The sequence below is a fragment of the Fusarium poae genome, chromosome 1 (genome assembly GCF_019609905.1).
Source record: "Fusarium poae strain DAOMC 252244 chromosome 1, whole genome shotgun sequence".
In the NCBI taxonomy this organism is placed as follows: domain Eukaryota; kingdom Fungi; phylum Ascomycota; class Sordariomycetes; order Hypocreales; family Nectriaceae; genus Fusarium; species Fusarium poae.
This window is the reverse complement of record NC_058399.1, coordinates 5,733,522-5,746,282: the sequence shown is the minus strand read 5'-3', so window position 1 is coordinate 5,746,282 and position 12,761 is coordinate 5,733,522. Positions and strand designations below refer to the sequence as shown.

Genomic DNA, 12,761 nt, shown 5'->3' with positions numbered 1-12,761 from the left:
CGGTGCGGGGAATATCTGTCCGTGATACGTAGAACTGTGGAGTTTTAACTGCAAAGCCAACTATCCCTGCAGACAACATCCATGTCCGCCGCGGACAATCCGCGTTTTTTGACCTGATTCAATGCCGGAGTTGATTTCTCTGTATTCGTATTCTTGACTGATATGTCGATCTGAGTCATAATGATTGGGTTGATTTTGGGCAATACTACATACCTTAACCTGAACTCATGACGTGGCCCAAAACCACCGGGCATACTGGAAACCTTAATCTAATTACGTGACCAGATCTGTCATTCATCTTTTATAAAGAATCCAGAAAACTCGGGATTTCCTCTGTTGAACGTAAAGAAAAATAAGTATTAACTTGTATCATATTCTCCTTGGTCGGATTCATATTGTATCAACCACTGTCTCACCTCTTACCACACCGACATCAGCAAAGGCATCATCACCATCATCAAAATGGCAGACAACTATGCACAAATTCTTTCTGGTGCTTTGACTCAACCAAAGCCGTTCCAAGTCTCAATCGACGATGAAAGGGTTGATGAGCTCAAGCTGCTTGTCAAACTTGGCAAGATTGCACCGCCTACCTATGAGTCTACGCAAAAAGAGCAGAATTTCGGCATCACTCATCAATGGCTTACCGATGCTAAATCTGCTTGGATGAAATTTGACTGGTACGTTCACAAGAAGCACAGGCTGTGCCTTACTTTGGACCTAACCTGGTAGCTAACCATCATGATACAGGCGAGCTGCCGAAAAGCATATCAATCCATACAACCACTGGATAGTACCTATCCATGATGAGAAAGGTGACTTTGATATGCATTTCACTGGTCTCTTCTCAAAAAAGCCCGACGCCGTCCCTTTGGTCATGGTTCACGGCTGGCCAGGTAGTTTCCTAGAGTTTCTCAAGATCCTTTCGATTCTCAAGAATCGCTACACTCCCGAAAGACTTCCATACCATGTTATTATTCCATCCTTGCCTGGGTTCACCTTTTCCAGTAAGCCTCCAATGGAAAGAGATTTTAGCATGCAGGATTCTACACGCATAATCAATACGCTTATGGTCCAGCTCGGCTTTGGAAGTGGTTATGTCGCCCAGGGTGGTGATTTTGGAAGCCTTGTATCTCGTGAGCTTGCCACGAATTACGAAGAGTGCAAAGGTATGTGATAGTTCATACACACAACAGTTGTAGGTCAAGCTGACAGATTCTGCCAGCCGTTCACATCAACCTTTGTATGATACCCGAGCCAGCCGATGTCACTGGCGAAATCACAGAAGCTGAAAAGAAAGCCCTTGCACGCGGCGAAGAATTTGTTACTCGAGGATCAGCCTACGCCATGACCCATGCCACCAAGCCAAGCACAATCGGTCTCGCCCTCTCGTCCTCGCCCCTGGCACTCTTGGCCTGGATCGGCGAGAAGTTCCGCGACTGGACAGATGAAGAGCCTCCTATCGACGAGATTCTGACTTCTATCTCACTATACTGGCTTACAGACACGTTTCCTACATCAATCTATGGATACCGCCATCTGTCTCTATTCTCTGACGCGTCTTATAAACCGGACCCCAAGATTACCAAGCCGCTTGGCTACAGTTGGTTTCCACAAGAAGTCGGACCTAAGCCCGTTGCCTGGGCCGCGACACTAGGAAATCTCGTGTATTATAAGAGGCATGAGCGTGGTGGTCATTTTGCTGCCCTAGAGAGACCAGAGGACTTATTGGAGGCCGTGGAAGAATTTGTGAAGCAAATTTCTGCTGACGGAAGTCTAAAGATTTGAAGTCGTAGTAGATATAGTTAGCAAGAATCCCCGATCACTATGTGGGCATGTTAAAAACAGATAACTTCACAATTGTAAACCTTGACTAGAGCATAGAACTTGGCTGTTACTTTAGAAAAAGCTCCCCAATTGCAGCTGGACGTTATCTGCGTTAATCCACTTCCAATCTTATCTTCATATCCGAGTAGGGTTTCTAATGACACAAAAGCCCTCCGTAGCTTATATCAATAACACCTCAACGTAATTGCCGTGCATTATTTTTGATTTCACACTTACCCTATGGCATTTGATAGATACCTGGTACCCAAGCATCCAATTCATTCCGTTTGGTTCACTTCACGTGATCAAGCACCATCTCGTACCGACACTTTGAAGGAATGATCAACCCCAGTAACGGCATGGGAGTTCAAGGAAGGGTCTTGCAGCCTATGAGCTGGGTCTTCGTATAATCCAACGCCGCCAAGCAATAGTCTTGTCACTGGAAAAGCTTAATATGTTACGGTTGTAACTTTGCAAGGTACATCGGATGTCACACAACACCGACAGTCCGAGCCCGGCCGCTCGCTGTGCTACCGATGTCGGTGGATAACTACGACGTAGAGGGTCAGATAATATTGATCCCAGGCAATAGAGATGAGACCAGTCTGGACCCTGGCACCGGGAGCCTGGGACCATGTCTTGGCGTGTAGGTTTTACCCCGGAACCAACAAGAGACAGATCTAGTGCCATTAGATATGATACCTCATCGTCACTGTGGGGAACAGGACCATCTCAGCCTTCACATGGCCGAGAGAACGAATCGCGGTTCATCCAGGAAACCCAGTGGCAACAGGTACCCTCATCACTTCTGCCATGGCCATACTCGTGATCGTCTATTGTGTTACCGTTTGCAAGGGAATAGAGAAACTATTGCCTGTGTCCCTGGGGCTTGGAAACGGACTATCGACCTTGTTTCTCGCGTCATTGGCTGAGTATACAGTAGTTAAAACTTTAGAATTCCGCCACTCAGCCAGCCACCTAATCCGGTCAAGCAGCAACTGAGACATCTACACGCATCTTGTCACCGAGAATATTCTAGTCTAGGCTGTCGGGCCTGAACATACGTGAGGCGTGAGAGCTTTCCTGACAGTCGACCACGTTTTGCACCTAAAGTTTACTCTTATTGAGCACATGTCAATGCCCAACATGCCTTTATTTGAACAAATTCACGGGCAGTAGTATCTAAACTATCAAACGCCCCAAAATCCCAGGTTTCCTTTGTCTATGCGGGGTACCGTTCCAGCTGAGATATCCCTGTTATTGCCAAGACCAACCCAAGTTCCAGATCTTGTATCTCCGTCTTTTACCGCTACATACCTACTCAAATTGACCAAATTCAGAGAAGTGGCCATTGGGTTTAAATTGACAAGGATTTATTTTGCGTTGTTTCCGCCACACATAGTTTCTATCCAATCTGAGACCCCAACACTAGGCCATCCAGGCACTAGTTCTGTGTTGACCTAGCCTTGTTCAGGACCAACGACATTCAACGCTTTTGCCAAATGCCGAGATCCGAAGATGTGAGCTGAAGAGCTTGAGGCGCTTTGCTTACCACAGGCGATGTCACTAGGCGTTGCGGTTTCAAAGGAAAACCTCAAAGACAACACGGGTACGCCCAAGTAGATCATATAGGACACTCAGCTTGTTTCCATGTTCAAGTGACAATCACCTATTTGTCCAAGTGGTTATCGGAGTAGTCGATGTTAGGGAGCTAAGATCCCTTCGTAGTCTTGACCATACCATCCTGGGCTAAAGATTTCCTACCATGTTAGCCTTGTCAACGGTCACATAAACCGCTAAAAAATGCACGATTCAGGTGAGGCTCTAGCTAACTGTTGCTATCAACAGATCTGGAAAGCTGAACCCATTGTTGGGGATCTCAGGGCGGATATCGTCGCCTAATTTGGATAATTGCAAAGGCTGGGATACCATTCTTGTCCATGGTACCTCATCTCCGTGTTGTGAACAACTCCAAACAATAGTTCAGCTAACGTTTGATCATCAAGGCACGTTCCCAATTTGAACAAAGACAAGGTACATTGGAAAAATATGTATACTGAAGTAACTAATATGGGCTTGCACCGTGATGAGTGCCTATATGCGGTACCAATTTGTACATGAAGACTACTCGAGGTACAAGCCCATGGAAAGAATGGTACAAGAAGGAGTGAAATACAAAAGGAGTGAAATAACAAAACAATGCGGTGTCTCGACATCAAACCGCCGATTGTGCACTAAGCCTTGTATCCCTTACCACCCTTTCCTCCCTTTCCTCCCTTGCCTCCCTTTCCATTGATGATGTTGATGTTGATAGTGACAGGAGCATTGAAATCAATCTCACCAATACACATCTGGAACTATGAAAATCATAAGCAAAGTCCGAGGGGGGTTGAAATCGGAAACTTACGCCGCTGTTGTTGTTGCAGCAAATGATCTTTGCATTACAGACTTCAGAGTTGGAGCATGTTTGGACTGAACAATGTTAAGTTGAGGTATCAAGTACAGCACTGCGAAGCGTAACTTACCGCCGTTGCCGTCAGTGGTACAGCAGAACTGGGTTCCGGAGGAGCAGGCATTGCCTTGCTGGTTAGTCGGAGGAGTGGAAGGACAGTCCTTACCACCTTTGGCAGCAGTCTTGGTGGCCCCTTGAATCGGTTAGACGTGCGAAGCGTCGACTTTCTTGGTTTATCACTTACGTCTAAGGGCTGGGAGCCTGGGCAATGGGAGATCGCCAACAGTTGGAGCTCTAGGCTCAATATCGCGAGTCTCAATATCGCGAGTCTCAATATCGCGAGTCTCAACTTCAGCGGCCGCCGCGGCGAAAGGGTTCGCGATGGCGCCGTTGAGCATGGCGATGCCGAGGAAAAGAGTGGAAAATTGCATGGTGATGGTAAAGATTGCTAGCTTGAGACAAGTAGCTGAATGGAGGAGTCTTTGTTTGAGAAAGAGTGTGTAGGGTGAAGAAGAGCGGACCAGAGAAAAGGAAGCTAGACACAATGAATTGGTAGTGATGGTGATGTCGGTGCTGAATGAGTCGGGTAGAGCGAGACATAGGTTGGTATTTGTGCAGAAACCTTGTCTTCAGACTTTGGTGCCTGCATTGGCGCGTGGTATGCAGCTGACGGGTGGAAGCATAGTTTAGGTCTATCGAAACGCCTTGTTGTTATCACCTGTTGATATGACAGACTATGACATAAGTAAGGTAAGTTGAGGCTGACCTTCGTATAGAACGAGGTCAATGCGTCTGCATACCATGGTGGATGGATCGCCGATACTATTGACTAACATGCAAGCTGCCGTTGAGGGGAAGCACAAATCGATTATGGCTTTGGATTCGGGACTTTGGTTGGTTTTGGCTTCGGTAACTTTGTCAACGGTTTCTTCTCTCAGCCGTTGTATTCTCCTGCTTCATTCGTCTAACTAGATCTAACCCGTATCGGTTTGTTGGGCTTAGATCGGACCTGACCTCGACTTTCCCTTCTCCACTTCAGCTGCACGCCGTATATACGGCCGTCTTTGTTGTCCCGGTCTGTGGCTTACCAGCTGGTCCTTGCGCTTTGGCCTGGGATAACTAGTAGATACTCCTCCGCAGTCTATTGAAAGCTAGCTGGCTTTAAAACAACGTGTACAATAACAATTTGGTAGTCCTAGTGATGCATTATCCCATGATGAAAATAACATTGAATTGATACCGTGACTACCATAGCTATCACATTATGTCGCACCGTTGGTGTGGACAAAAAGTAAAGGTGGTCTGACTCTTTCCGTGATTCAACACTTTAACGCCTTGACTCCTCAGCCAGGAACTTGAAAGAAAGAATGACCGACTTCCTTTTTGGTACATACTATTGCAAGTAAGCTGAGGTCTAGTCACTCCAAGTCGGACCGTCGGACTGGCCTCGCCGCTTTGTTGTACACACCAAACATGCATGAAGCCGTTGCATTTCGTGTTGGCGCTACAGCAGTCGATTTGCCCCAACTGCAGCAATGTCTCCGAACGACATTGGACCGTGGAGGTTGCCTAATGCTCCAACTTCTTGATCTGGGGTATCTTTAGCATCGGCCAACCATTGTGCTTCTTTGACATGTGTACCAACCAACTGCATGCAACCCATGTCGTGTCGACATCGTGAATAATCCTCATTGTCGGGTCGTCGGTGTTTTGTCAACGTGCATAATGCCGACTCCACAAGCTGCAACCCTGGATTCTATGTAGACTTGGTCTCGATTCAGCCTTCTGCTTTTCTCCTCCAACTATTTCACGATGTCTACCGAATTGTGGGGTTTTGAGGCTTCGAACTGCGCTTGCTCCTGCATGATTATTGTTTTTGCGATGGTGCAGAAGACGAAAAAGAGTTCGATAGCTTCATGTTCAGCTGAGGAGAATGATTTTTGGCGTCGAGACTTGACGATGATGGGCTGTTCAAAGTTGCAACAAGTTCAGCTGTGAGGTTGGTGTAATGATCTAGACTAGACTTGAGAGACACAACGATGAGTTGTTCAAAACATTCAACTCAGAGGGTTGAGTAAGATTGTATGTAGTAAAATGAATATATAAACAAGAGTCTCCTCCCTCTTCAAACATCTTTTCTCATCACTCACTCTCAACTCATTCACTCGACAACATCCTCAGCTCTAACTTTCAACACTCTCTTTTCGAGACAAACACTTTTTAAACCTTCAACATGAAGTTTTCCGCTCTCGCCGTTCTCGCTATCGCCACTGGCGCTTTTGCCTTGCCCGGTCCTCCTTCTCCTCCCGGTCCTCCTTCTCCTCCTGGACCTCCTGGACCTCCTTCCAAGCCTTCCAAGCCCTCCAAGCCGCCAACCAACCAGCAACAGATCTCCTGCGGTAACGGCCAGTCTCTCTACTGCTGTACCAACGATGGCAACAAAAAGAACGATGTCACTTGCGCTTCCTTCTCCAACGGGGGACTTGGCGGTATCTGCAACGGTATCCAGGTCTGCTGTAACAACAACGTAAGTAACAAAAACAATTGATATACGGTTTCCAATTTGCTGACTGCAGATACAGAAAGGAACTCAGGGTTGCAACGTTGGCAACGGAGGTGGCAGCATCACCTTCACATCCGGTGGTGGACCCTGGCTCCTCTAAACAGCTTACACCAAGCACAACAGTCGATCAGATCAACCTGTTAGTTACCATCACGGATCGACACTCAAAAACACTTACGCTCCTTACGACAATGCACGATCATTTTATGATACTTTACTAGTATATATGCTTTCTATGAGGGATGAGGGATATGAGCTTTGGAAGGAGATTCGCTTCTATTAGGTTTTGGATTGGGAATTGGCTGTGGCCAGGCTGTTTCACAATCTCCAACAACCACAGTTATATGACAAGTTTGGATTGAGTCTCCTTGGTTGTTGAGTGGTATATAAAATTTGCAAAATATAACCGGTTATGCAATCTTGTACCCTTCACTTGTGAATATGTCTTTTCATCTCTTCTGCATAAAATGGATCTTGGAGTTGTGATAGTTTCCTATTATGGTAGTGGTCTGAGGCGGAGACTCCGCAAACGACAGCTGCAAGCGGATAATATGTTTGGCACTGTACCAAGATAGGTAATAGTACCAGCCATACAGTCTTCTCTTAAACAGAACAGGAGGAAACATGACACGAGTAACACTGTGTGGGGCTGCACGTCGTCACGATCGAGCCTTCTGTCGTTAGTTAAGCCCTCATTGACTTTATTTCTCCGCGCTGCAGTCACCAGATTTGATTCTTCACTACACTTTTCTCTCCTCTTTTCTTTCCTCTACCTGTCATATTCTACGATTCTATCATCCTAATAATAACAATACCATTTTCTTGAACTGATCATCATGGCCAAGCAACAAAAAGATACAGAGATCATTGAGATCGCAAAGACCCTCAAAAACACACCGTGGTGTGAGGAGTACGAGAAAATGATCTCGGGCATGCTGTGTGTACCATACATTACCACTTCCCAGCAGTATATCTAACCGCGAGGTAGTTATAATCCTCTTCATCCACAATTGCTAGAAGCTCGTCACAGCGCGCGTGGTCTGGCCCACAAGTTCAACAATCTTGATCCCAACACTGGATCATACCTGGAAATTGAGAAGAAGAAATCCGAAATGCTTACCGAGTTGCTGGGAAAGGTTGGAAGTGGCACCTTTATTGAGTCGCCATTCATGCCCGACTATGGCAGCAATGTCTCTATTGGGGAGAATTGCTTTATGAATTTCGGGTTAGTCTCATTTCACCAACTTCATTGGTTTTTTATTGTTAGCTAACGTTACCATCAGTTTGACAATTCTAGATACCAGTCTCGTCATCATTGGCGACCGCGTACAAATGGGCCCCAACGTAAACATCTATACAGCTGGCCACGAGACAAGTGTTCTCTCGAGGATAAAGTTTGTCGAGTTTGGACACCCCATTCGCATCGAAGATGACTGCTGGATTGGAGGAAATGTTGTTATTCTTCCTGGAGTGACCATTGGAAAGGGATGCACGGTCGGTGCTGGTTCAGTCGTCACAAAAAGTCTGCCCCCTTACTCGGTTGCTCTGGGTGCTCCTGCGAAAGTTGTCAAGACGATACAGAGTGTGGAAGAGGAGATGGCCGATCCCAACAACCCTTATAGAAACATGCCTGATCGGGAGTAAGTGGTTTCTCAAACAATAGATAGAGCTGATTGCATATACCATATGGTATCATTACCCATTGTTGTTCCACCCGTCGTGAGTCGCGTCTTTGGAGGATAAACTTCTCGCATGCCGACCAAAGGTCACGGAATTAAAACAATCAATTTATTCCGTCCCAAACGCGAAAATGATTTAAATCCGATTACAATTTATAAGCAGCTGAACTATGATTGGCTGCGCAACCACGTCATTATCAAAATATATGTGATTTCAAGCTGAGTCTCGGACTTCGGACTTGCTGATAGTGTAAGCACTAATATAACACAGTGATAACATCATCATCGACTTCGATGATAATCAAATTCATATATATTAAGTATCTGTCGTTAGTTTGCCGACACCCATCCCTTTCTGCTTTATTTTCCATTGACTCTACAAATCAATTACCCTCCATATAAGGATTATATCTCAACAGAACTTCAAGACCGACACAACATCGCCATGTCCCATCCAGTTCTTTTCAACGGCTCCCTTGGTCTAGGCCTCTTCACTGCCGGTCTTGGTTTCAACGCATCTTTCCGACCCAATGCCCACTTAAAGGCCCTCGAGTTCCCGATCCCCAAAGATCCAGAGGCCAAAAAGTTCAGTCGTGCCCTGATGCGTATCTGGGGTATCCGAAATATCTCAGTTGGTCTCTTGATCGCACTCATATGGACCACCGGTGACGAGAACCTGATGGCAAAGGCTTTGTGTGTCTCCATTGCTTTGCCAGTGACGGATGGGTTTGTGAGCAAGATTATTATCGGGGGTGGTGAGACTCAGCATTGGGTATTTCCCCCTCTGTTGGCTGTTTTTAGTGCTGGGCTATTTGGTTGGTTTTGATGGGCTTGTCAAGACTTTTCTAATGTTATCAGAATACCTAAGTTTTATGCTTAGTGCAAGAAGGAAATCACATCAATTACTTGAGCAGTGACTCCGTTATCGTGTGTCCATGATTGTACTCAACTAAGGTTGGCAAATGATGTTTCTCTGGCTATTGATGCAATTCTAGATTTCTGAGTTTTTCGTTTTACTTCCCAACTTATCATGACTATTCTATTCTCAATCATCATATGTATAGACAACCACGCTGAGAGATGCAATTGAGGGCATTCCTAGGTAGTTATGGAGATAGAAAAGGGACACTCGAGCTATAACTACCAGGGTCTCGACACTAATATTCAGCTCGCCTGAAGCGTCGCCGATATCGGTTAGACGATGTGAATATGTCTCCATGTCGCTTATTGACGATGAAATGAGTCAAGTTAAGATAAAGGAAATCCCGAACAAGGCCGCATTTAACCTTAAGTTAGCGTCGGCTTTCTACGCACTTAAAGGGCAAACACTCGCGAGCTATTTACTATAGCACAATTCTTATTATCATTGACACTCTAAAACGTTTTGTTTTTATTCCTCAAACACGGCTATCACAGTCCAGGGCCGACTCAAGTTGCTTATTCAAGTTACGATGACAACAAAGCTGGGGTTTATCCCCATCAAGACCACACTCACAAAGCTTCCATACCCACGATTGGAGGACCGTAAAGTGATAAGAACAAAACGTCTGATCCTCAAACCATTCTACGAAGATGCGGCAAAAGATCTCTTTCCTATGCGTTCCCAGCAAGAGGTCATGATGTGGACGGCGCAAGGCGCTCCTGACAAGGACATTGAGCAAACCAGAAGTTGGGCTTCAGTAAGACTACCACCACACCATGAAACAGACTTCAGTTATGTGGTCAGTCTTGTCGAAACTGGCCAAGTTATCGGCGCCGGTGGTACTTATCGACGGGCATGTGAGCTTGGATGGCCAGCTATCGGATACGCATTTCGCAAGGAGGCTTGGGGTAAGGGTTACGCTACCGAGTTTCTATCTGCGTTTATGGAGGTTTGGTGGGAGTTGCCACGAATTGAGGCTTCGATTGAGGTTGATCGTACAACCCTCAGCGAGGAAGAGATCAAGGCCAGCCCTGATCGTGCTATTGTTGAACGATGTGCCGCGGAGACTATCAAAGAGAACATTGGTAGCAATTGTGTTTTGGCCAAGGCTGGTTTTGAGAAGGTCAAGGAATGGAGGAATGAAGAGAGGAATTGGTCTATATATGGATGGACAGTCACCGCTTCCAAAGTACCTATTCATTAGTCAATACACAAGTTAAGCCTATAGATATGTTGATAAATGTTGTAACAACAGTCTTTTCAGGCACCAAGTTTGTGATTTTCAGACTTTGACTTTAGTAAAAGGTACAAACAGGCCAAATGATGGATTCCAAAGGTAAAGAGGCTATAATAATCAGTGTCACAGCTTCCAAAGATGACGGCCGAAGTGGCAACTACCATAGAATCATGTTAGTAAGGGGCTTCTCCTCCCACTAGTCGACAGCAGGTGGATAGTGATGATCCGTGAACATTATGCTTGATGGGATAAATCGGCACATCGCTTCTTGGCGTGTAATCGCCGCTTATCAGTAATTAAACTAGTGGAGCCCGATGTTTCGTCCTAAGATGCTGATCATTAAGGCTGACGCTTTGGTGGAACCCATCGTGAAGACCGAGAGAAAGCAAAGAGTAATAGTATCGACTGGTTTATGGGATGCATTAAACAATGCTCTATTAGAAACTAACGTTTTCTATAAAGAAACATATAAAAAGAAGCAATCGAATAGCCATTGGTAATTAAACATGTGTATAACAAATCAGACAGCCTCATGAGGAGCTGTTATACTCAGCAGTCGTACACATTAGGTATGTTGATCATAGACGGTGTTAGTACAACCTTCCGCGCTAATTTCATCTCGAGTGGCTCTGGCTGTTGATGGGCCGCGTAAGTGGACAATGCTGAACTTGGTGAACATGGAAGATGCCTGATTTTGTTCGTTTCTACCTTGTATCGTGAAACGATCCTGTCAGCTTTGGCGATCCTTGACTGTTACTAGATGATCTTAACTCTATAAGAAAGCTGAAGAGCGTATGGGGGCCATAACCAGCTGATTGACTATATAAAGGCCGGACCAGAAGCTCTCATCAACTCAACATTATTCTCAACCACACTTACATCCACTCAACCATTCCATCTTAACAACAATCTATCAAAAGACATTCACCATGCTTGTTCAAAGCCTTCTCGTTTCATGCTTCCTCTTGGCTTCAGTCCAGGCTGGACCAACCGCTCCTGCACAGGATCTGGCAAAGCGTCAGAACAGCTTCACGGTCTGCGACGACAGCTCCAGAACCTACGAAGGTCCCTACACCGACGGCGAGGGAACCTACGCCGCTTCAGACCGAGTCACTCACCCCTACAAGTTCCCCAAGGTTCGCAAGTGTTGGTACGACTACTACGTTGTCGAGACCTCAGTCGAGCACACCCCATGGCAGAAGGCATCTGGTGACATCTACTGTACCGGAACACAAGTCTGCACAGCCACGAAGCTCGTTGGCAAGGAAGTCTGCCAGGAGAGGTCAGAGAGCGTCAGCGTCAACGTTGGTGGTGAGATCGAGGGTTTCTCTCTAGGCGTCAGTTTTGAGGTTACAAACACCGAGTCCAAGTGTGTCCAGGGCCAGGATCTTACTGCCTGCACCTGGGACGATGGAGCTTGCCACACTGTCTGGACCCAGCAGCAGGTCCTTAGACAGAAGGGATACCGCCGCCAGCGATGTAACTGGGGTAACGGTGATGAAACTCAGTGCATGGACAACTGGGAACAGACTACTCCCTCTGACTTTGTCGACTACGGTTGCGGTTCCAAGTGTACTGACACTAACGACTGCGGCAACACTGATGGTACTCCCTGCTCTAAGTGAGCTCTGAGCTATCAGTTCTACAGGGGATGTTTCGGTTGATATTCTTTTCGTTTTGTCTTGTTGACATATTCTTATTCTTATCCCAAGAGTTTTACTTTCTGGAACTGGAGGCATAGATGGACCAGTTAATTGTGGATGATTTCTCTATCATGCATCAGAGGCCGGACTGCACATACTATACTTTGCTAGACAGATACTAATTCAATCTTTCATGTCTGTTCATAATGTTGCTCGCATGTATAATGGTTTGAGATACTTGTCCGGAGCCAAATTAAAACCAACAACGATGAAGTAAACTAGAAAGATCGTGGCTTTGTATTCACCGGCTGTGCTCTTGAAGTTTGGTCGATGGATAAAAGAAATGACTTTCTTCGATTGATCTTGATTAAATCAGTCTTACATTGAGTCCAGTCATATGGAAGGGCATACTATTATTCTGTTTATAATTACAAGTCG

General features: G+C 45.8%; 6 protein-coding genes across 6 annotated transcripts; 5 read left to right on the top strand and 1 right to left on the bottom strand.

Annotated features, from left to right (window-relative positions):
• Positions 1-462: 462 nt before the first annotated feature.
• On the top strand, positions 463-1,788 carry FPOAC1_001873 (uncharacterized protein; the record flags this gene model as incomplete). The annotated part of the gene is made up of 3 exons (XM_044846461.1): positions 463-680; positions 751-1,169; positions 1,226-1,788. The coding sequence occupies 3 exons, from the start codon at positions 463-465 to the stop codon at positions 1,786-1,788; spliced, it is 1,200 nt and encodes a 399-aa protein (XP_044712377.1).
• Positions 1,789-4,061: 2,273 nt separating this feature from the next.
• FPOAC1_001872 (uncharacterized protein) lies at positions 4,062-4,710 on the bottom strand (the record flags this gene model as incomplete). The annotated part of the gene is made up of 4 exons (XM_044846460.1): positions 4,062-4,184; positions 4,235-4,299; positions 4,353-4,472; positions 4,524-4,710. 4 exons carry the CDS (start codon positions 4,708-4,710, stop codon positions 4,062-4,064), a joined length of 495 nt encoding a protein of 164 aa, XP_044712376.1.
• A 1,802-nt stretch (positions 4,711-6,512) lies between these two features.
• FPOAC1_001871 (uncharacterized protein) lies at positions 6,513-6,942 on the top strand (the record flags this gene model as incomplete). The annotated part of the gene is made up of 2 exons (XM_044846459.1): positions 6,513-6,806; positions 6,862-6,942. 2 exons carry the CDS (start codon positions 6,513-6,515, stop codon positions 6,940-6,942), a joined length of 375 nt encoding a protein of 124 aa, XP_044712375.1.
• Positions 6,943-7,678: 736 nt separating this feature from the next.
• FPOAC1_001870 (uncharacterized protein) lies at positions 7,679-8,486 on the top strand (the record flags this gene model as incomplete). The annotated part of the gene is made up of 3 exons (XM_044846458.1): positions 7,679-7,779; positions 7,831-8,067; positions 8,126-8,486. The coding sequence occupies 3 exons, from the start codon at positions 7,679-7,681 to the stop codon at positions 8,484-8,486; spliced, it is 699 nt and encodes a 232-aa protein (XP_044712374.1).
• Positions 8,487-8,966: 480 nt separating this feature from the next.
• Positions 8,967-10,647, top strand: FPOAC1_001869 (uncharacterized protein; the record flags this gene model as incomplete). The annotated part of the gene is made up of 2 exons (XM_044846457.1): positions 8,967-9,336; positions 9,938-10,647. The coding sequence occupies 2 exons, from the start codon at positions 8,967-8,969 to the stop codon at positions 10,645-10,647; spliced, it is 1,080 nt and encodes a 359-aa protein (XP_044712373.1).
• Positions 10,648-11,609: 962 nt separating this feature from the next.
• FPOAC1_001868 (uncharacterized protein) lies at positions 11,610-12,305 on the top strand (the record flags this gene model as incomplete). The annotated part of the gene is made up of 1 exon (XM_044846456.1): positions 11,610-12,305. The coding sequence occupies one exon, from the start codon at positions 11,610-11,612 to the stop codon at positions 12,303-12,305; it is 696 nt and encodes a 231-aa protein (XP_044712372.1).
• Positions 12,306-12,761: the final 456 nt, after the last annotated feature.